General features: G+C 44.3%; 1 protein-coding gene across 1 annotated transcript in view; it reads right to left on the reverse strand.

Annotated features, from left to right (window-relative positions):
• The window catches only part of adgrd2 (adhesion G protein-coupled receptor D2), a gene marked incomplete at both ends in the record, with an annotated part of 66569 nt that overhangs the window by 39622 nt on the left and 10472 nt on the right, over window positions 1-16475 (reverse strand). Inside the window, 7 exons of the mRNA XM_079251734.1 lie at window positions 9064-9166; window positions 9423-9526; window positions 9626-9752; window positions 9884-9939; window positions 10041-10146; window positions 11765-11873; window positions 12095-12229. Coding sequence (XP_079107860.1) covers window positions 9064-9166; window positions 9423-9526; window positions 9626-9752; window positions 9884-9939; window positions 10041-10146; window positions 11765-11873; window positions 12095-12229 — 740 coding nt within the window. The remainder of the gene's footprint in view (window positions 1-9063; window positions 9167-9422; window positions 9527-9625; window positions 9753-9883; window positions 9940-10040; window positions 10147-11764; window positions 11874-12094; window positions 12230-16475) is intronic.

The following is a 16475-nucleotide window of genomic DNA, read 5'->3' on the forward strand; positions in this document are numbered from 1 at the left end:
AAACAGGATGGAGACGGTTGTAACTACGTCTGGTTGGTGAAACAGGATGGAGACGGTTGTAACTACGTCTGGTTGGTGAAACAGGATGGAGACGGTTGTAACTACGTCTGGCTGGTGAAACAGGATGGAGACGGTTGTAACTACGTCTGGTTGGTGAAACAGGATGGAGACGGTTGTAACTACGTCTGGTTGGTGAAACAGGATGGAGACGGTTGTAACTAAGTCTGGTTGGTGAAACAGGATGGAGACGGTTGTAACTACGTCTGGTTGGTGAAACAGGATGGAGACGGTGTAACTACGTCTGGTTGGTGAAACAGGATGGAGACGGTTGTAACTACGTCTGGTTGGTGAAACAGGATGGAGACGGTTGTAACTACGTCTGGTTGGTGAAACAGGATGGAGACGGTTGTAACTAAGTCTGGTTGGTGAAACAGGATGGAGACGGTTGTAACTACGTCTGGTTGGTGAAACAGGATGGAGACGGTTGTAACTACGTCTGGTTGGTGAAACAGGATGGAGACGGTTGTAACTACGTCTGGTTGGTGAAACAGGATGGAGACGGTTGTAACTACGTCTGGTTGGTGAAACAGGATGGAGACGGTTGTAACTAAGTCTGGTTGGTGAAACAGGATGGAGACGGTTGTAACTACGTCTGGTTGGTGAAACAGGATGGAGACGGTTGTAACTACGTCTGGTTGGTGAAACAGGATGGAGACGGTTGTAACTACGTCTGGTTGGTGAAACAGGATGGAGACGGTTGTAACTAAGTCTGGTTGGTGAAACAGGATGGAGACGGTTGTAACTACGTCTGGTTGGTGAAACAGGATGGAGACGGTTGTAACTACGTCTGGTTGGTGAAACAGGATGGAGACGGTTGTAACTACGTCTGGTTGGTGAAACATGATGGAGACGGTTGTAACTACGTCTGGTTGGTGAAACAGGATGGAGACGGTTGTAACTACGTCTGGTTGGTGAAACAGGATGGAGACGGTTGTAACTACGTCTGGTTGGTGAAACAGGATGGAGACGGTTGTAACTACGTCTGGTTGGTGAAACAGGATGGAGACGGTTGTAACTACGTCTGGTTGGTGAAACAGGATGGAGACGGTTGTAACTAAGTCTGGTTGGTGAAACAGGATGGAGACGGTTGTAACTACGTCTGGTTGGTGAAACAGGATGGAGACGGTTGTAACTACGTCTGGTTGGTGAAACAGGATGGAGACGGTTGTAACTAAGTCTGGTTGGTGAAACAGGATGGAGACGGTTGTAACTACGTCTGGTTGGTGAAACAGGATGGAGACGGTTGTAACTACGTCTGGTTGGTGAAACAGGATGGAGATGGTTGTAACTAAGTCTGGTTGGTGAAACAGGATGGAGACGGTTGTAACTACGTCTGGTTGGTGAAACAGGATGGAGACGGTTGTAACTACGTCTGGTTGGTGAAACATGATGGAGACGGTTGTAACTACGTCTGGTTGGTGAAACAGGATGGAGACGGTTGTAACTACGTCTGGTTGGTGAAACAGGATGGAGACGGTTGTAACTAAGTCTGGTTGGTGAAACAGGATGGAGACGGTTGTAACTACGTCTGGTTGGTGAAACAGGATGGAGACGGTTGTAACTACGTCTGGTTGGTGAAACAGGATGGAGACGGTTGTAACTACGTCTGGTTGGTGAAACAGGATGGAGACGGTTGTAACTACGTCTGGTTGGAGAAACAGGATGGAGACGGTTGTAACTACGTCTGGTTGGTGAAACAGGATGGAGACGGTTGTAACTACGTCTGGTTGGTGAAACAGGATGGAGACGGTTGTAACTACGTCTGGTTGGTGAAACAGGATGGAGACGGTTGTAACTACGTCTGGTTGGTGAAACAGGATGGAGACGGTTGTAACTACGTCTGGTTGGTGAAACAGGATGGAGACGGTTGTAACTACGTCTGGTTGGTGATACAGGATGGAGACGGTTGTAACTACGTCTGGTTGGAGAAACAAGATGGAGACGGTTGTAACTACGTCTGGTTGGTGAAACATGATGGAGACGGTTGTAACTACGTCTGGTTGGTGAAACATGATGGAGACGGTTGTAACTACGTCTGGTTGGTGAAACAGGATGGAGACGGTTGTAACTACGTCTGGTTGGTGAAACAGGATGGAGACGGTTGTAACTACGTCTGGTTGGTGAAACAGGATGGAGACGGTTGTAACTACGTCTGGTTGGTGAAACAGGATGGAGACGGTTGTAACTGCGTCTGGTTGGTGAAACAGGATGGAGACGGTTGTAACTACGTCTGGTTGGTGAAACAGGATGGAGACGGTTGTAACTACGTCTGGTTGGTGAAACAGGATGAAGACGGTTGTAACTACGTCTGGTTGGTGAAACAGGATGGAGACGGTTGTAACTACGTCTGGTTGGAGAAACATGATGGAGACGGTTGTAACTACGTCTGGTTGGTGAAACAGGATGGAGACGGTTGTAACTACGTCTGGTTGGAGAAACAGGATGGAGACGGTTGTAACTACGTCTGGTTGGTGAAACAGGATGGAGACGGTTGTAACTACGTCTGGTTGGTGAAACAGGATGGAGACGGTTGTAACTACGTCTGGTTGGTGAAACAGGATGGAGACGGTTGTAACTACGTCTGGTTGGTGAAACAGGATGGAGACGGTTGTAACTAAGTCTGGTTGGTGAAACAGGATGGAGACGGTTGTAACTACGTCTGGTTGGTGAAACAGGATGGAGACGGTTGTAACTACGTCTGGTTGGTGAAACAGGATGGAGACGGTTGTAACTACGTCTGGTTGGTGAAACAGGATGGAGACGGTTGTAACTAAGTCTGGTTGGTGAAACAGGACGGAGACGGTTGTAACTACGTCTGGTTGGTGAAACAGGATGGAGACGGTTGCAACTACGTCTGGTTGGTGAAACAGGACGGAGACGGTTGTAACTACGTCTGGTTGGTGAAACAGGATGGAGACGGTTGCAACTACGTCTGGTTGGTGAAACAGGATGGAGACGGTTGTAACTACGTCTGGTTGGTGAAACAGGACGGAGACGGTTGTAACTACGTCTGGTTGGTGAAACAGGATGGAGACGGTTGTAACTACGTCTGGTTGGTGAAACAGGACGGAGACGGTTGTAACTACGTCTGGTTGGTGAAACAGGACGGAGACGGTTGTAACTACGTCTGGTTGGTGAAACAGGACGGAGACGGTTGTAACTACGTCTGGTTGGAGAAACAGGACGGAGACGGTTGTAACTACGTCTGGTTGGTGAAACAGGATGGAGACGGTTGTAACTACGTCTGGTTGGTGAAACAGGATGGAGACGGTTGTAACTACGTCTGGTTGGTGAAACAGGATGGAGACGGTTGTAACTACGTCTGGTTGGTGAAACAGGATGGAGACGGTTGCAACTACGTCTGGTTGGTGAAACAGGATGGAGACGGTTGTAACTACGTCTGGTTGGTGAAACAGGACGGAGACGGTTGTAAGTACGTCTGGTTGGTGAAACAGGATGGAGACGGTTGTAACTACGTCTGTTTGGTTAAACAGGATGGAGACGGTTGTAGCTACGTCTGGTTGGAGAAACAGGACGGAGACGGTTGTAACTACGTCTGGTTGGTGAAACAGGACGGAGACGGTTGTAACTACGTCTGGTTGGTGAAACAGGATGGAGACGGTTGTAACTACGTCTGGTTGGTGAAACAGGATGGAGACGGTTGCAACTACGTCTGGTTGGTGAAACAGGATGGAGACGGTTGTAACTACGTCTGGTTGGAGAAACAGGATGGAGACGGTTGTAACTACGTCTGGTTGGTGAAACAGGATGGAGAGGGTTGTAACTACGTCTGGTTGGAGAAACAGGATGGAGACGGTTGTAACTACGTCTGGTTGGTGAAACAGGATGGAGAGGGTTGTAACTACGTCTGGTTGGAGAAACAGGATGGAGACGGTTGTAACTACGTCTGGTTGGTGAAACAGGATGGAGACGGTTGTAACTACGTCTGGTTGGTGAAACAGGATGGAGACGGTTGCAACTACGTCTGGTTGGAGAAACAGGATGGAGACGGTTGTAACTACGTCTGGTTGGTGAAACAGGATGGAGACGGTTGTAACTACGTCTGGTTGGTGAAACAGGATGGAGACGGTTGTAACTACGTCTGGTTGGTGAAACAGGATGGAGACGGTTGTAACTACGTCTGGTTGGTGAAACAGGATGGAGACGGTTGTAACTACGTCTGGTTGGTGAAACAGGATGGAGACGGTTGTAACTAAGTCTGGTTGGTGAAACAGGATGGAGACGGTTGTAACTACGTCTGGTTGGTGAAACAGGATGGAGACGGTTGTAACTACGTCTGGTTGGTGAAACAGGATGGAGACGGTTGTAACTATGTCTGGTTGGTGAAACAGGATGGAGACGGTTGTAACTAAGTCTGGTTGGTGAAACAGGATGGAGACGGTTGTAACTACGTCTGGTTGGTGAAACAGGATGGAGACGGTTGTAACTACGTCTGGTTGGTGAAACAGGATGGAGACGGTTGTAACTACGTCTGGTTGGTGAAACAGGATGGAGACGGTTGTAACTAAGTCTGGTTGGTGAAACAGGATGGAGACGGTTGTAACTACGTCTGGTTGGTGAAACAGGATGGAGACGGTTGTAACTACGTCTGGTTGGTGAAACAGGATGGAGACGGTTGTAACTACGTCTGGTTGGTGAAACAGGATGGAGACGGTTGTAACTACGTCTGGTTGGTGAAACAGGATGGAGACGGTTGTAACTAAGTCTGGTTGGTGAAACAGGATGGAGACGGTTGTAACTACGTCTGGTTGGTGAAACAGGATGGAGACGGTTGTAACTACGTCTGGTTGGTGAAACAGGATGGAGACGGTTGTAACTACGTCTGGTTGGTGAAACAGGATGGAGACGGTTGTAACTACGTCTGGTTGGTGAAACAGGATGGAGACGGTTGTAACTAAGTCTGGTTGGTGAAACAGGATGGAGACGGTTGTAACTACGTCTGGTTGGTGAAACAGGATGGAGACGGTTGTAACTACGTCTGGTTGGTGAAACAGGATGGAGACGGTTGTAACTAAGTCTGGTTGGTGAAACAGGATGGAGACGGTTGTAACTACGTCTGGTTGGTGAAACAGGATGGAGACGGTTGTAACTACGTCTGGTTGGTGAAACATGATGGAGACGGTTGTAACTACGTCTGGTTGGTGAAACAGGATGGAGACGGTTGTAACTACGTCTGGTTGGTGAAACAGGATGGAGACGGTTGTAACTAAGTCTGGTTGGTGAAACAGGATGGAGACGGTTGTAACTACGTCTGGTTGGTGAAACAGGATGGAGACGGTTGTAACTACGTCTGGTTGGTGAAACAGGATGGAGACGGTTGTAACTACGTCTGGTTGGTGAAACAGGATGGAGACGGTTGTAACTACGTCTGGTTGGAGAAACAGGATGGAGACGGTTGTAACTACGTCTGGTTGGTGAAACAGGATGGAGACGGTTGTAACTACGTCTGGTTGGTGAAACAGGATTGAGACGGTTGTAACTACGTCTGGTTGGTGAAACAGGATGGAGACGGTTGTAACTACGTCTGGTTGGTGAAACAGGATGGAGACGGTTGTAACTACGTCTGGTTGGTGAAACAGGATGGAGACGGTTGTAACTACGTCTGGTTGGTGATACAGGATGGAGACGGTTGTAACTACGTCTGGTTGGAGAAACAAGATGGAGACGGTTGTAACTACGTCTGGTTGGTGAAACATGATGGAGACGGTTGTAACTACGTCTGGTTGGTGAAACAGGATGGAGACGGTTGTAACTACGTCTGGTTGGTGAAACAGGATGGAGACGGTTGTAACTACGTCTGGTTGGTGAAACATGATGGAGACGGTTGTAACTACGTCTGGTTGGTGAAACAGGATGGAGACGGTTGTAACTGCGTCTGGTTGGTGAAACAGGATGGAGACGGTTGTAACTACGTCTGGTTGGTGAAACAGGATGGAGACGGTTGTAACTACGTCTGGTTGGTGAAACAGGATGGAGACGGTTGTAACTACGTCTGGTTGGAGAAACATGATGGAGACTGTTGTAACTACGTCTGGTTGGTGAAACAGGATGGAGACGGTTGTAACTACGTCTGGTTGGAGAAACAGGATGGAGACGGTTGTAACTACGTCTGGTTGGTGAAACAGGATGGAGACGGTTGTAACTACGTCTGGTTGGTGAAACAGGATGGAGACGGTTGTAACTACGTCTGGTTGGTGAAACAGGATGGAGACGGTTGTAACTACGTCTGGTTGGTGAAACAGGATGGAGACGGTTGTAACTAAGTCTGGTTGGTGAAACAGGATGGAGACGGTTGTAACTACGTCTGGTTGGTGAAACAGGATGGAGACGGTTGTAACTACGTCTGGTTGGTGAAACAGGATGGAGACGGTTGTAACTACGTCTGGTTGGTGAAACAGGATGGAGACGGTTGTAACTAAGTCTGGTTGGTGAAACAGGATGGAGACGGTTGTAACTACGTCTGGTTGGTGAAACAGGATGGAGACGGTTGTAACTACGTCTGGTTGGTGAAACAGGATGGAGACGGTTGTAACTACGTCTGGTTGGTGAAACAGGATGGAGACGGTTGTAACTACGTCTGGTTGGAGAAACAGGATGGAGACGGTTGTAACTACGTCTGGTTGGTGAAACAGGATGGAGACGGTTGTAACTACGTCTGGTTGGTGAAACAGGATGGAGACGGTTGTAACTACGTCTGGTTGGTGAAACAGGATGGAGACGGTTGTAACTACGTCTGGTTGGTGAAACAGGATGGAGACGGTTGTAACTACGTCTGGTTGGTGAAACAGGATGGAGACGGTTGTAACTACGTCTGGTTGGTGAAACAGGATGGAGACGGTTGTAACTACGTCTGGTTGGAGAAACAGGATGGAGACGGTTGTAACTACGTCTGGTTGGTGAAACAGGATGGAGACGGTTGTAACTACGTCTGGTTGGTGAAACAGGATGGAGACGGTTGTAACTACGTCTGGTTGGTGAAACAGGATGGAGACGGTTGTAACTACGTCTGGTTGGTGAAACAGGATGGAGACGGTTGTAACTACGTCTGGTTGGTGAAACAGGATGGAGACGGTTGTAACTACGTCTGATTGGAGAAACAGGATGGAGACGGTTGTAACTACGTCTGGTTGGAGAAACAAGATGGAGACGGTTGTAACTACGTCTGGTTGGTGAAACATGATGGAGACGGTTGTAACTACGTCTGGTTGGTGAAACATGATGGAGACGGTTGTAACTACGTCTGGTTGGTGAAACAGGATGGAGACGGTTGTAACTACGTCTGGTTGGTGAAACAGGATGGAGACGGTTGTAACTACGTCTGGTTGGTGAAACAGGATGGAGACGGTTGTAACTACGTCTGGTTGGTGAAACAGGATGGAGACGGTTGTAACTACGTCTGGTTGGTGAAACATGATGGAGACGGTTGTAACTACGTCTGGTTGGAGAAACATGATGGAGACGGTTGTAACTACGTCTGGTTGGTGAAACATGATGGAGACGGTTGTAACTACGTCTGGTTGGTGAAACAGGATGGAGACGGTTGTAACTACGTCTGGTTGGTGAAACAGGATGGAGACGGTTGTAACTACGTCTGGTTGGTGAAACAGGATGGAGACGGTTGTAACTACGTCTGGTTGGTGAAACAGGATGGAGACGGTTGTAACTACGTCTGGTTGGTGAAACAGGATGGAGACGGTTGTAACTACGTCTGGTTGGTGAAACAGGATGGAGACGGTTGTAACTACGTCTGGTTGGAGAAACATGATGGAGACGGTTGTAACTACGTCTGGTTGGAGAAAGCGGTGACATCTCCATGGTGAAATAAAGCATACGACATTAAGCTCCACAAGCTTCACCCTGAAACAACCAATATGTCTTTCTGTGGAGCTTTTTGAAGACTTCCGACGTCTCTGTATTGTGACCAGTTATCACAGGCGTGTGTGTAAGTGTGTGTTCTAGTGAGACGAACACGGTAATTTACTGTCCTCCGTGTGAAGCTCCAGCTCCACTGCAGAGCAAAGAACCAACAGCAGTCCTGTCGCCTGGTCTCGCCTGCAGTCTTCCTGCAGAGGACGTTATTGCTCCTCTTGTCCATGAATCTGTTCACCATGCAGTCACAGTATTTGGTTAAGAATGTCCTCTCTGCGCCACACTGGCCTCCCATATTTACACCACTGTCCTTCACAGAGCGTCATAAGGAAACGGTCTGAAATGACTGATAAGGGCATTTTATCTGGAAATCTCGATGTTTTGCTGTTTGCGTTAGACATCAGAGCATTGATGTAAACTCTGCTTCGTCTGACAGAATCTGCTTTTAATAACTGACAATCCACACTGGAAAAGAAGTAGCTTTAAACTTCTGCAAATATTCATCATTTTCTGTCTTCATCAGATACTTGATATCATCAGAGCTGTATAAAGTAGAAGTAGATGTAAATATAAAGTAGAAGTTATGCCATGTTTTTGGATCTAGCTGTGCATTTAGAACAGGTGTTTTCCTAACAGTCTCATCTACCTGTAGTAGAGCTGAGCTGATTAAATCCACCTGGTTTAGTGACTGGTTGGAAAGAGCTGCCAGACAGGACTTCTACTCTCTACTTCTACTTTCTACATCTCTAGATATCCTTTTGTTATCTTTAGCCTTTAGGCTGCAGGACAAGTGGCATGTTTGTGTTACTGATCAAATGATTTCTATTTTCTGGTCACAACATTGCTCTCATAAGAGAAAATAAACTTACAGCTCACAACATTTGACAAATTATCTATCAACAACCCTGCAGCCCCTTGTTTCTTAGTCCCTTGGCTACCCGTTGTGGCAAAATGGACACATACCATTTATTGTCAGACTGAAGACTGTTACTCTAAATTGGTTGAGTTTTTGTGAGGTGAACCATAGATACTTTGGGTTTTGAGCATTTGCTTTTGCTTTCTGGAGAAGGTTGTCACATTTCTTTGTTGTTTTCTTATGTTTTGAGCACTCACCTCATTTTCAGATGCCCAGTCACTACACATCAGCAGCAGCTCAGCAATGGCCAGCGCAACTATCAGGTTCTTATGGACGGTGGTCCGGTCTGATTTAGGGACGCTGCACAGAGATTGGTGTGTAAGAAAATACAGAACATAATAATGTGAGTGAAGGTTTCAACAGTAGTTCTGAAGATTTTATGAACATATCTTCCTCAGTGGTGATGCTCACACACCTACAGAGCATCTGTTTTTCCTTTTTTGTATTCCCTTTTTTTTTTTTTATTTATTGATGTTAATCTGGCAGAGATCTTTTTTTAAAATCGTGTTTCACCCTTGGTGCTTTCAGCTTGCACTCTGTGGTGTTTGTGACTCACCCCACAGCGATGAAGAGGATGAAGGTGAAGAGGAGGCCACACAGAGACACTCCACAGCCAATGAACGTCAGCACCTGCAGAGCTTTTTCGTTCTCTGGGCTCCTCTAACACACAAACACAAACAAAGAGCGGATACTTTATAACTAACTGCTGATGAGAGTCTACACAAAGTCCACAATGAACGTGGGACTTAGAAATGTTACCTGAGCTTCATAAACCTGCAGCAGCAAAGCAAAATTGGTGGTGTGGTTGCAGTAGCACACAGTGTAGCCATAATGTTTTGACACCACCTCACAGCCTTTGGTGTTCCACCACCCACCAGCTTCTGGACTAATAACACACAAACAACCCATGTTTACAGATCTGCATACTCAAAGGAAGGTCATGAATGAAAATGTTTTGCAACATACTTTACCTATTTGAAATGTTATCCAATGCTTTTTAAAATCATCTGAACTTACGTGAGGTCAAAGTCCCAGAAGGCACACACTGGATCATAGATGGTCCCAAAAGAAACCTGTTTACAGTGTAGGATGTATGAGAAGTATGATAGCGAACAACATAACATTTTGGATTCATGGGGTCATCTTAGAGAGTATAAATATAGGCTATGCTGACCTCAAGTCGGTGCTGGAGCTGGAAGTGCACTGCCATGCTAACTGGCTGGTCATCTCCCAGTACTGTGGTGGAAATAACGGAAGAACCCAGAACAGTGCCGAGATACCTGGTTGAAAAAAAAGAGAAAAGCATGTTGACCAAAAACCAAGTCAAAGGTACAACACAAAGGTATTTCCATGGAAAAACTTCAATTAAATCTGTGACTATTGCCTGTATCTGCTAATGTCAGATTATCTAGTCTGTAGCAGTAGTGATAAACTTCCCTAAAGCGCTAAAGCAAGCAGCATAGCTCGTGAAGCCCTGATGACCACTAACGCTTGAAACAACTGATGATGGCCAAAGCAGTAGAAACCGTCTGATTTCTCAAGCCAATCATTTGGCAACTTTTGTTTTCCCAAAATTCATATAATGTAAATTTGCACTATTCACATTTAGAAATCACAATGACCCCATTTGAATGTTTCAAAACACAAAATAAGTAAGTGAGGTCTATATGGAGGTACAGTTAGGGGGCAGAGGGGAGTGGTAGCCCAGTGGTTAGAGGTGGTTAGAGGCTTGGGTCTGGAGAACCACTTAAGCAAGACCTTTAACCCATCCCCACTCCTCCCTGGCTGCTGAAACATAGTAGCTTACTGCTCTGTAGAACATCTAGAGACGGGTCAAATGGAGAGCCGCATTTCCAAATTAGGATTAATGAAGTAAAAATTGTTATTATTTACACTTCCAAACAAAGATGCGGTGACATCAAAATCAATGGGAGCTGATTAAGGAAACTACGTCTCAATTGCACTTTATTTTATTTACCACTAGATGTCATTGAATTTTTGTTAATGCCTTGAATAAAGAGACATTTTTTAGAGTAAATTAGCCATCAAGAAGTAAAAGTAATAGGCACAAGTTTGTGTGACAGCAACTGAGTTTTCCATATCCCTGTCCATCACGAAAAAACAGCTAACGGATCTGTTGTTATCTGCAACACTACTGCTTCAAAAGCTAGCGCCTTGGAACACATTTCAGCTGTTATGATTGGCTCTGCACTTTTGTTTCTCATTGATGTGATTGGCTGTCTCTGCTGCCACTCGTTATAAGCAAAGAGCTAAGCTATACTTCTGGCTAGCACCCCTCTAGCTAGCGGCAGCTGCTGTGCGAATGGAAGTTCTGTTTTCAGCAAAGAAAAGAAAGAAGGACATCAGGTGTTTATTTAGATTTATTAATGTAAAAGTTTTAGTCACAAAGAAATCATTTAACTCCTATTTGCGTTGCTTGGGTGCACTTCCGCAGAGCATACAACGGTTATGGTGTAACTGACCTCACACGGAGTAGAAACTGGCCTTTATGCGAGGTTAGCATCAGAGTTGCTAGCATGTTTGCTTTAAAAAATGTGGGTAATTTAAATGTAGGTCATTGTAATGTGATAATTTTTTATTTGAATTGATTTACTTTTTTATACATTATTTCAGACACTTCAACAAAATACAAAATCAAAATTCCCTTTCAAAGCAGAGGGACCTTGAAACAAATATAACAAACAAATGGAGAGAAGTAAGGACACCCTCAAGATGTTCCAATTGGCTTGCTATGTGTACATTTCTAGTCCAAAAGGAGTGGGTAAAATATACATTTAATAAAGCTCAGCAACAAAAGCATACTTCAACACTTTTAAGGTCCACAAAATCATTTCCGACAGCACAATATTTAAAGTCACATTTCTGCCCAGATTTTACCTCTGACTGCCATCAGTGACAGTGGGAACCATGCTGATGTTCTCCTCTGGGTTGAAAAGAGGCCTTAGAGATCCATACCACGTGTTGACCAAGGTGAGCTTATAGAAGCCTGCACATTCAACACAACAGCCAGATTGAATTAGACAGTCAAAGAAAACACTAACATGAAAAATGTATTGTATAGTAAGTGGGATGAATGCATGCTGCACATTCCTAAGCCCGCCATTATTGCATTGTCCTCTGCATTCACTTGCAAAACTTAACTCTGAATAAACGGATGCTGAAAGAGCATGAGGAGGAAGATAATTGGTTTTTGCAGAAATCTCCTACCGTTGTTATGGAGATCTTGTATTTTCTGACGCGGGACTGAAATACAATCTAGATTAGTGAGTTTTTCTGTCTCAGGCCCACAGAAGCTTGGCACTATGGACTCTTCCTGCAGCCTCTGTTGCTGCACCTCCAGTTCTGAAAAGAAAATCAACAAAGAGCATCTTTACAGAGCTAAAGTTCATTTTTCATTAATATGCATAAGTCATGAAGAAAATACATAATATCTCATCACTGAGTTAATAAATGATTTACTGGAAAAATATTTGCCCCCATCTCCTCAATAATGATATTCACACAAATGAAGTATGTTCATGTCTACTTTCTCCTCGCTTTTCATCTGTCGTTTTTCATAACGAAACTATTCAAACAATGGCAACGGTACAAATATCTGCTAATATTGATAAATACAATTACCATGGTAACGTTAGAACACTTCTGCTGAATTACAAGAAGCCAAAGGATTCTTTCAAACTCTTTCAGGAATCTAGCTGATGTTTTTCTTACAACTTCCCTGCATACAAAGAGAAAAAAAACTGGACCTTTTCACATAAACACATATAAACTGAGGATTTAGGGATGCTGTTTTCCCATTTGCCAGTGTGCCTCAGTAGCAGACACAACAGTCTGAGAAAGTGAATGGCAAAGAACACTTTACAATAACAATTCTGAGACCTGAATGGATGAATAAATGAATGGTTTTAAAAAATCAGCAGCTGACATCACTGAAATTTACCAGGTTTTCAGTCTCGTTCCCACACCACTGAGACGGGTCTGCAACAGTAACACAACGCCATGCTTTCCTTTGCAGCAACCTCATAGCTGCAAAGTCATGTTTTATCTTTGCACAGTCAGGACCAGATCCATCCATCCAGGCTACGGGTGGACCCAGTAGGCAAGGCCTGCCTAATTAGAAACCAGGCCCTCCTATCCTGAAAGTAGCTATTTTATTTTAAGTTGTATTAAAGCCGACTCTATGAAAACATACATGAGGAGGCAGGCAGAAATGTGGGACATCATGCGTGCACATCATCATGCTCTTTTTGTTGTCATTAATGTGTTTTCTTAACAGGACTGTTGTACTTTGTCAGGCCCCTAACCCAGGACCTGCCCAGCTTGGGCGTCCCACCAGAAACTAAAGCTCCTGCTGGTATCGCTCTTAGGGTCACCGAAGCACTCAAACCCCTCAACCACAATACAGTGGCAATCCCTCAGTAGGCAAACGGAATATAAAAATTATAGATACATTAAAATAAGAAAAAAATTACAAATGTTAATCATCAAACTTTTAAAAACCAACATCATAACAAATGTCTCATTAGCCAGTCAAATAACAATAAACCAAAATATTAAACTAAGCTGAAGTAGTTAGGCCAGGGATGCCCAGCTCCGGTCCTCTGGGGTCATAATCCGGCAGGTTTTCCATGTATCCCTGCTCCAACACACCTGACTCAAACTAATCAGCAGAACTTCATTTGCTGTTGGATCCATTTAATGGAAGTCAGGTGTGTTGGAGCAGTGATACATGGAAAACCTGCATGACAGCGGCCCTTGAGGACCAACTTTGGACACTCCTGAGTTAAACTTATTACAAACACCAAAAGCTGGGCAGAACATCAAACTCCAGAACACAACAAGGTGGCAGTCCCTAAAACAATAACCTCAAATTTATATAAAAATCAAGAATAAACAACAAACACAGAGAACATTAAATGTTTTTCTGAATGTTTTCTGTTTGTACATTAAATCTATGTAATCACCAGTGCCGCGGTAACAGAAAGTAGTTCAACAACAACATGAAGAAATGAACACGTGTCGGGTGTCACATGGCGAGAAGCTGTCCACTTCCAGCAGCTCGGATGATTCCAGCAGTGTGACCAGACCAAGCGCCATAGTAACCATAGCAACCACAGGTATGCGCTCTGCTCGTCTGAGTCATCCCAGTGCTGTAAGTCACTGTTACATTTTTACTGACAGTGTTTTAGTTTTCTATCTGCTGCAGATGTTTCCTTGATGTTTTACAGAGTTGAACTTGGACATTATAAACCAGGATCAGTCTGACTGAGCTCCAGCAGACTTTCTCTAACATGAATTTGTAGACGTGCACATGTTGGTTCCTCTGATGTAGACGTCTGTTGAGCTGAAGGATCATGATGGAAACATCTGCGCTGAGCATCTGTGACGTTCTGGGTGAAAAATGATCCATGATGCGGAATATATCTCATAACATCATGAAATCTTTAGGTTCCAAACTGATCTCGGTCTCAGTCTGTCATGTAATTTATACATAAGTCTGATTTTTGGTTGAGATTTCGTGAGATTTCATCATGAAATTTAATGTTTAATTTTCTTTTAAATCTGTCAGTCACAGCTGATATCAGCTGGATCTGGTTTCAGGTCAAGTTTAGTTTTATTTATTTACTATCATTATCATTATTATTATTATTTTTTTTTTTTTTTGCATTAATTTGCTGATATGGAGTCCATACCTAATCTGCTTTGAAATGGGTTGAATGATGAAATATTGAGTTAGGATTTGGCCTCTTATAAATTCACCTGATAAATGATCAATAAGTGATTGATCGTCCACCCTGTTGGCATGTCCTGGTGCCCGGACTGCAACCATCCATCTATTTATCCATCCATCAGATGGCGGTACCTACTTGTATCAGTGAAGTCTCAGGAAGGTTTTGGAGCCTATCCCAGCTGCTGGCAGGCGAGAGGTGGAACATACACTGGACAGGTTGCCAGTTCATCTCAGGACCCACACAGGGACACACACAAAGACTGACAAACCAGCCCATGTACGAAATTCCTGTGCTTACTTCCTACTTAGGCATTCACAGCATACAGGGATACAAACAACTGTGCAAAATGTAAAGGCTCTGACGCGGCACAACTGCATGAAAGTGGAGAAAACTGGACATTTCAGTTAAAACATATAAAATCAAGACTTTCCAATTGGCTAAAACAGCTCCTGGATTCGGAAGATACTGCACTCTAAAGCTTAATATTTATGCATCTATAGCGACGTGGGGATTTCACAAGTTTAGATGTTGACATTTTCACCATATGTGGTATTTTACCTGGTTGGGATAAAAGAAGTGAGAAATGTGTGAATAAAAAGTCCTCCAAGCTTTGACTGGAGGCTGACTGTTCTATCCATGAGGTGGACACCTGAATTCTTCCAGGCTTGAATTGTTCTGTCCATGAAATGTGCTGCACAAATAAACCTCTGGTCAGCAGATCAGCTTCTTCCTGGAGGTCCTGAGAACGTGGACGAAGCTCAGAGGGGACTGGTGCTTTTCTGTGGTGGGACCAGCTCTGTGGAACTCTTTGACACTGCAGGTCAGACTGTGTTCATCACTGTCAAGTTTTAAATCCCTTCTTGAGACCCAACTATTTTCATTTTTACCAAGAATGAGTTTGTTTCTATTGCTAGTATTGTTTTTACTGCTTTTATTATGTTGTATTCTATTTTATTATTTTCTGTTTTAACATTTTATTTATTTTATGTTTAGCACTTTGTTTAGCAGTCGCTGTCAGAAAGTGCTTTATGAATAAAGTTGACTTGGCTTTCCTTTTTATTTCTTTTTTCCAGTTTGCATTACATTCCCCTCAGCCAGTTTTTGCTCCAAATCTGTTTTTAAAGGGCTGCTATTTTGGTATTTTAAGTTTTCTGAGCTTTCTACAGTGTTACAGTGTTGAATCCTCATCAGACATGTGAACGACACTGTTTTTTATCACCTAAACGCAGGTTTGAGTTCCAGCACTCTCTCCGTTTGGTTTCCATGGCGACGAAAAACGTGTCGTTTTAGAGAGTTTTTTCTACTTGGAAATCCTTGTGACGTCCCGGGGGATAAGGTTCGGTGATTGGTTACCTTCTACTGGTTAACAAGGGCATGTACAAATACATCAGGCGGGTGGAAAACGTGGGATAAAGTTATTTCCAACGATGGCTGGTGAGTTTACCAAAGAGAGACATCCTGCTGCATTCGTTGCTGTGGGTTGCTGTTTTCCACTTCGTTTTCAGGCTCTGATTCAGGTTCCAACATGTAGGGCTGTATGCTATGTGTTGACATTGTATTTAGTTTTTTTATTGAGTTCATATGAACCTAATCCTTCTGTTTATGAGATGTTACAATGACGGAGAAAGCAGGTGCTTTTAGGCGCTCCCGATGTAGTGCAGTGGCGGGAGGCGGGGCTTAATGCGGAAGAGTCTCAATCCACTCGTTTTGCCCGCAGACTGATCTGACAGCCTACGGAGAGGGTCGGTCTGAAATAAATAAAGAGATTTGTGACAATAACTCCATCAATCCCAGCCCTTCTGGTCTCAGAAATAAAAATAAATTAGCCTGAAATGCACATAATAGTTCCACTTTAA

The sequence above is a fragment of the Telmatherina bonti genome (genome assembly GCF_933228915.1).
Source record: "Telmatherina bonti genome assembly, chromosome: 13".
In the NCBI taxonomy this organism is placed as follows: Eukaryota; Metazoa; Chordata; class Actinopteri; order Atheriniformes; family Telmatherinidae; genus Telmatherina; species Telmatherina bonti.